This window comes from Trichechus manatus, unplaced genomic scaffold, assembly GCF_000243295.1.
Source record: "Trichechus manatus latirostris isolate Lorelei unplaced genomic scaffold, TriManLat1.0 scaffold00126, whole genome shotgun sequence".
Lineage (NCBI taxonomy): Eukaryota > Metazoa > Chordata > Mammalia > Sirenia > Trichechidae > Trichechus > Trichechus manatus.
The window spans coordinates 2,282,302-2,288,762 of NW_004444062.1; the positions used below are offsets into that span (position 1 = coordinate 2,282,302).

A 6,461-nucleotide genomic window follows, 5' to 3' on the forward strand; every position below is an offset into this window, starting at 1 on the left:
GGGGTTGTTAACCAATGTCATAAAACAATATGCGTACTAACTGTTTAATGAGAAACTATTTGTTCTGTAAACCTTCATCTAAAGTACAATAAAAAAATTAAAAAAAAAAAAAAAATGTGACCTGGAGACAAGGCAGTTCAGCTGAAATGACTACTGCTGGCTCCCATTTTCTCAAGAACAGAGTAAGAAACAGGGAAACTTTTTTTTTTTTTTTTTAAAGTAACAATATGAGATGCTGGCAATTTCCATGCAATGCCTCTCTTGGGATATATACATCTCTACTGTCTTGCTTAATTCTCTCATTTGGATAGCTGCTTAAAAAAAGGAAAAACAACAATAAGAATGTCTAACACATTAACCATTAACCAAGACAGTATACTAAATGCCAACAATGTACTAAATGCTCTACCTATATCATCACATTTTATACTCTAAAACAGATCTCAAATCCATCTACTTCCCATCTCCACTGCTAACTACACGGCCCAACCACATTCTTGCTGCCTAAGTAACTACCATATCCCAGTGATCTCCTTATTCAGACTCTCTCCCCTTTCCAAACCATTCTCCACACAGTAGTCAGAGTTTTACTTTAAAAACATTAACTTTTTTTAAATAAGCCCATGCCCTGAAAAGCCCTGATTCCTCTCAAATCTCACTTCATACCACCCCAATCTGCCCCTGCCAGAGCACACATCTGCTCCTGACTACCATGTCTCTGCTCTTCTCGGTTCCTCCTTGCCCTGCCCAGATTGCTCTTTCTCCTAGCTCTTCACCTGCCTTGCTCATTTTCATTTTTCATGTCTTGGCTCAGTCACCATCTCCTCAGAAAAGCTGGATTCCAAGGCTACCATATCTATGAAACTGCCTCTCCTGGCTACTTTCTATCCCATCATTCTGCTTATTTCTTCTACAGTACTGAAAGATATGTTTTCCTATTTCTGGTATCTGTCCAGTTAAGGTGGGCACTATGTCTGTCTTGTTTGACACTATACCAGCAATCACAACACCTGGCACCTCTTTACTGAATGATCATCACAAAAACCCTATGAAGCATGTACTATTGTTAGCCTCATTTTACAGTTAAGTTACAAGAATTTCTATCATTAACTTGATCTACATAGAATCAGGGTGTCAGCCTGCCAAAATGGTCGTTTGTAACAATCTACGTTCTTGGGACAAAAGTTAAATTCTCATTCTACTTTTCTTATGGTAATAAATACTACCAGATTAGAGATAGGAATAAAATACAAAGGTATAATTTCTTTTTATTTAAAAATTCACACTTTCCTCAATCTCAGATTTAGGCAAAAGCATGTATCTGTTAATTTGGCATGTCATACTTAAAGAAGTGTCCTCCCACCTCAAATTCTTTGTGAAATAAGACAAGGTATAACTTCATGAAAAAAATAAGTGAGCTTTCTATACAACGTCAAAAGAACTTTTAAAAAAAGGAAACACTTGACATGTCATGGGGTTGTTAAGCAATGTCATAAAACAATATCTGTACTACTGTTTTATGAGAAACTATTTGTTCTGTAAACCTTCACTTGAAGTACAATAAAGAAAATAAATAAACAAATAAAATAAAATAAAAAAAGGAAACACTATCCCGAGAGTATGGCCCCGGACGCCCTTTCAGCTCAGTGATGAAGCTCCTCCCGAAGTTCACCATTCAGCCGGGGATTGGACAGCCTCATAAAACAAAACAGGACTAATGAGGCACAGCAGTCCAGGGACAAGGACTAGAAGGCAGGACAGGATAGGAAAGCTGGTGATAGGGAACCCAAGGTTGAGAAGGGACAGTGTTGACATGTCATGGGGTTGTTAACCATTGTCATAGGGCAATATGTGTACTGTTTAATGACAAACTAATTGTTCTGCACACCTTCATCTAAGGTACCAAAAAAAAAGAATTATCTATGTGAGATCAAATTGACAACAGCAACTCAAAAGGTTTGATGGGAAGCCTAGGGAACAGTGAGTTGAAGATAATGGTGATGGAATAATTTGGAAGAATGTAATCCATGTCACTGCATTGTGCATACAGAAACTTTCCAAATGGTGTAGCTCTGGCTATGTATATTTTCACCAAAAAAAAAGTCCTCAAGGTCAAGAAGGGAGTGTTGACACGTCATGAGGTTCTTAATCAATGTCATAAAACAATATCTGTACTGTTTATGAAGAAACTATTTGTTCTGTAAACCTTCATCTAAAGTACAATAAAAAAAAATTTTAAAAAAAAGGAAACACTATAGAAACTAAGTAATCTTTATTATTTAAACCTATGTTTATCATATAGCATTCGAAAAAAGTTAATAAGAAAACACACTATTAATATCATGGTATATATTCTGAACTGTATTTTTTTCCTATAGTTTTACCTAAAACTAAAAAAAAAAAAAAAACCCTAAAAGAACATTTTCCTATGCACAATTCTTCTAAAATACATTTCAAAATAGTTGCATATACCACCACCCCATAATAAATGTATCATAATCTATTTTTATATCCAACTTTTCATAACTATAATTAAGTTACCAACTTTTTATTACTATGAATATCAATCTTGTGATTATTTCTTTAAGGTAAATTCCTTTCAGTGGAATTATTGAGTCAAAGGGCATATACCTTTTAAAATTATTGTTATACAAAGAATAACTGATTTCCAAAAAAACTATATATTCCCAACCAGCAGTAAGAGTCCTGCTTTCTTTCATGCACCCTCCAAATGGCATTATCTTCTTTATGAAAAACTCAGTCAGTGTGACAGGCAATGAGTTGTAAATCCTTTAAATTTACTTGTCTATGCTTATTAATGAGTTCGGAACATTTTTGCACTTTTATTGGCCACTTGTACTCCTTTATGAACTCCTATTCATTGCCTTTGCCCATTTTTCTACTGGAATACATGTGGTTTATAAGAATTCTTTATAAATTAAGGACATTAATTCTGTAACTGCACTGCTGAATGCAGTAGCCACAGTCTATTGAGCATTTACATTTGACTACTCTGAACTGAGATGTTCTATAAGTGTAAAACACACTATGGATTTCGAAGACTTATTACAAAATAAGAATGTAAAACATCTCACAAATTTTTATAATATATACTGAAATATTTTTAATATACTGGGTAAAATACATTATTAAAATTAATTTCACCTGTTTCTTTCTACTTTTTAAATAAGGCTTCTAGAAAACTCAAAATTACATATGTGGCTCACATATTTCTTTTGGACAGCACTGCTCTAGAATATTGTTTGCCTTTTTGCTTTAAATGCTTTCAATGTGAGTTTAGCATACAGGAAAGTTTCTCATTCTCAACTATTCAAATTAAGCAATCATTCCCCTCAAGGTTTCTGCCTGTCTTTACTCTTCATAAGCTTTACCTACTACACAGGCATTTTAAAAGCATAAACTATATTTCTTGACAAAGAAAAACATGTTTCTGGATTTTTTTTCCCCAAAAGTTCTTCAAATATTCTTTTTTCCTCACATGCATCCAACTTAAACAGTATTCTTTTTCTAAGTTTTTATAGTTTATCATAATTATGACTGTCCTTTAAAAAAATGGTTCAGTATTATTAAAACTAAATGCTCACAAACAAGATTATTTTTAAACCTACTAAGAGGTTTTAAGTGTGAAAACACATTTTTATTTTTTCCTAGTAATAAATATTCCAAAGAACTTTGCAAAGTCATTCTGACTCTCAAGATAGGTAATTATTACCTGTCTATTTCACAGATGGATCAGACAAAGATAATTTTCAACAAGATGACACCTATAGAGGTTACCAAACCCACTGTCATTGAGTCCATTCAGACCCATGCTTAAAGCACAGCTTAAACCAAATTTAACATCCACTACATTTAAGTGGAAGGGGCCTGCTGACAGAGTGGTTAAGCGCTAGGCTGCTAACCGAAAGGTTGGCCTTTTGAACCCACCAGCGACTCCACAAGAGAAAAGATGTAGCAGTCTGTTTCCGTAAATATTTACAGCCGTGGAAATCCTATGGCACAGCTCTACTTTGTCCTATAAGGTCGCTGAGTCAGAATCGACTCACAGCAATGGGTCTGGGGTCAGTTTTGGTACATTTAAGCACACAATGCCAAAACTGCTTGGTCAAACAATAGATACATCCTGATCAAAAGCGAGAAAAATGTGGAACCCAACTGCAAACTCTTAAAGATCCCAGAGTTACGAGACCCACTGAGACGGGAGGAGCTCACGAAGCTACTGCCCTGAGATGGTCTTTAAATCTTTAACCAAAACTATGCCCTGTAGTCATCTTTAGACCAAACAGTTCCACTCAATTAGTAAGGAGCATATGCTTTGAGTGTTGCACTCCCTTAAAAAGGTTATATATACAAGACCAAATTGACAACAGTATATCTACAGCACAGATGAGAAGACCAGGGGAGCAGTGAGTCTAAGTTAAAGGCGCTGAAACAATTTGAGTACAATTAGTGAGATTGTTGACACATAGTGAAGAATGTAATCAATGTCAATGAACTGTACACAAAGAAATTGTTGAGTGGGTGCATGATTTGTTCTGATTTTCACCAAAAATAAAAACAAAACAAAACAAAAAACCTGCTTGGTCAATACAAGCAATTATGCTAAATAAACACTTGGGGATTTTGGAGCATAGTATACCCTAATGATTCATTTTATTCTTAAGGGAACCAGGTATATTGCCAATGTGAAAAAAGTGAAAACAGTTATACTTTTCTATCACTACCAAAAAGACCAAAGAACTGAGCTGAACCAGTTGCCGAGTCAATTCCAAATCAAGGCCACCCCATGTGTTCCAGAGTAGAACTGTGCTCCAGAGGGTTTTCAATGGCTATGATCTTTTTGCAGTAGATCACCAGGGCTTTCTTCCACAAATAAATGATAGGAATATATTCTAATTGATTCACACAACTTATAAATTACTACGGCTTAAAATTACTTATAAACTTGAATGACTGGAACTTCTACTGAGATTTCATAAACATGCTACAAGTTTCTTTACACATGATTTTTGAGGGAGAGTTTCTGTAAATATTCTTTGTATTCTGAAGAGTAGGGGTGGATTTGGTTCTGTCTCCTTTCTCATTGTTCCCATCAGTTCTCAGTGTCAGGATATGGCAGCCTTGTGCTTCTGAGTGCAAAAACAGATAAAGCCTGATTACAACTTAGAAGATCAATGTTATTTTGGAAACTCTTGGACAATTTAAATTTGATTCAGAAAAGAATTTTAAGGGAGGAGGATGAAAATCCTCGTCAACCACCTTTTTCTGGTGGAAAAAGGTTATAACTCCTTTTCGCCAGGTTTTAAAGGTTGTGCAACAGAACTGAAGAGTCCTCTTTTCTATTTTGGTCCAAAACCGGGCTCATTCAATGATCGTGGGATAGGCATAGCCTCATGCTTCGTAAAAATGATCCGTGAATGTTGAGTTGCACCCCCCTTTAACTGACTCGACAGCAACGGTTTTTTTTTGGGGGGGGGTCCCCCTTTTAAGGAATTTAACAAGTTGGGAGTATGAGAAAAGGAGCAAGGCAAGAAACTCCACTCGGCCAAAAGTGTTCAATGCAGGTGAGTCAGAGAACTCAAAAGACCCTGGAACTCTGTAAGTCCGCAATCTCCCACTGGCTATGTGAGTCACCGCGGGACACCACGATCCACACGTAACGTTTTGTGTTACAAAGTCTTATGCTTCTTAGGTCCAACCCGGCCAGCAACAGCCCGCGTGTTCCCGGGGGGCCGTGTTAGGACCGTAGGCGGGACAGGAGTTAAAAGGTGCCAGTCAAAGAGTCCCTCGACTGGGCAGGATGAATTACAACGGCGAACGCCCGCGAGGAAGGTTCCAGGGTTGAGGAAGGGAAAGCTGGCGAACTGCCCCAAGGCGAGGCACCGAGCCCGGCCTGGCCCTCCAGCTGGGCTTCGCAGAGTCGCGGCCGGCGAGGGAAACTCACCCTGTTGGTAGCCGGAGCCGCGGGCCGCCGCCCTGCAGCGCAGACGGAGCCGGCACCAGGAGGACCAGCTGCATCTGTGGGCCGCAGTGGCGGCGGCCAAGCCTGGTAACATCCTGGCGGAGCGAAGGCCACTACTCGGAAAACCCCTCCTGCCTCCGCGCCGCCACCGGCACCAACTAGCTCCATAGACTGGACACCAGCGAGTACCAACGCCAGCACCGCCCCAGGCGGCCTGGGCGACCCGGAAATGTTAACGTCACACAAACCCCACCCCCCCGCGGGAAAGAAGCGGAAATGGCGTAAACGCTGGCGCGAACCCTTCCCTTAACTGCACCCGAAAGGGCGTGGGGAGGACGTGGCTGCAGGTGACGATTGGTCATTGTCTTTGTGTTTTTCCGGACCTGTAAATTTGCCCCTGTTGGAAATCATCCCATAAATTGTTTGCATCTGAGCGGCCAGAAAAGCCATGAGAGAAGGGACAGCGTTTCGAGGCTCT

At 39.0% G+C, this 6,461-nt stretch overlaps 1 protein-coding gene across 1 annotated transcript in view; it reads right to left on the reverse strand.

Moving 5' to 3' along the window:
- The window catches only part of SLC30A9 (solute carrier family 30 member 9), a 105,401-nt gene extending 99,178 nt beyond the window's left edge, over positions 1-6,223 (reverse strand). Inside the window, exon 1 of the mRNA XM_004384643.3 lies at positions 5,966-6,223. Within this exon, the coding sequence (XP_004384700.1) occupies positions 5,966-6,077 (112 nt within the window). The 5' untranslated portion in view covers positions 6,078-6,223. The remainder of the gene's footprint in view (positions 1-5,965) is intronic.
- Positions 6,224-6,461: the final 238 nt, after the last annotated feature.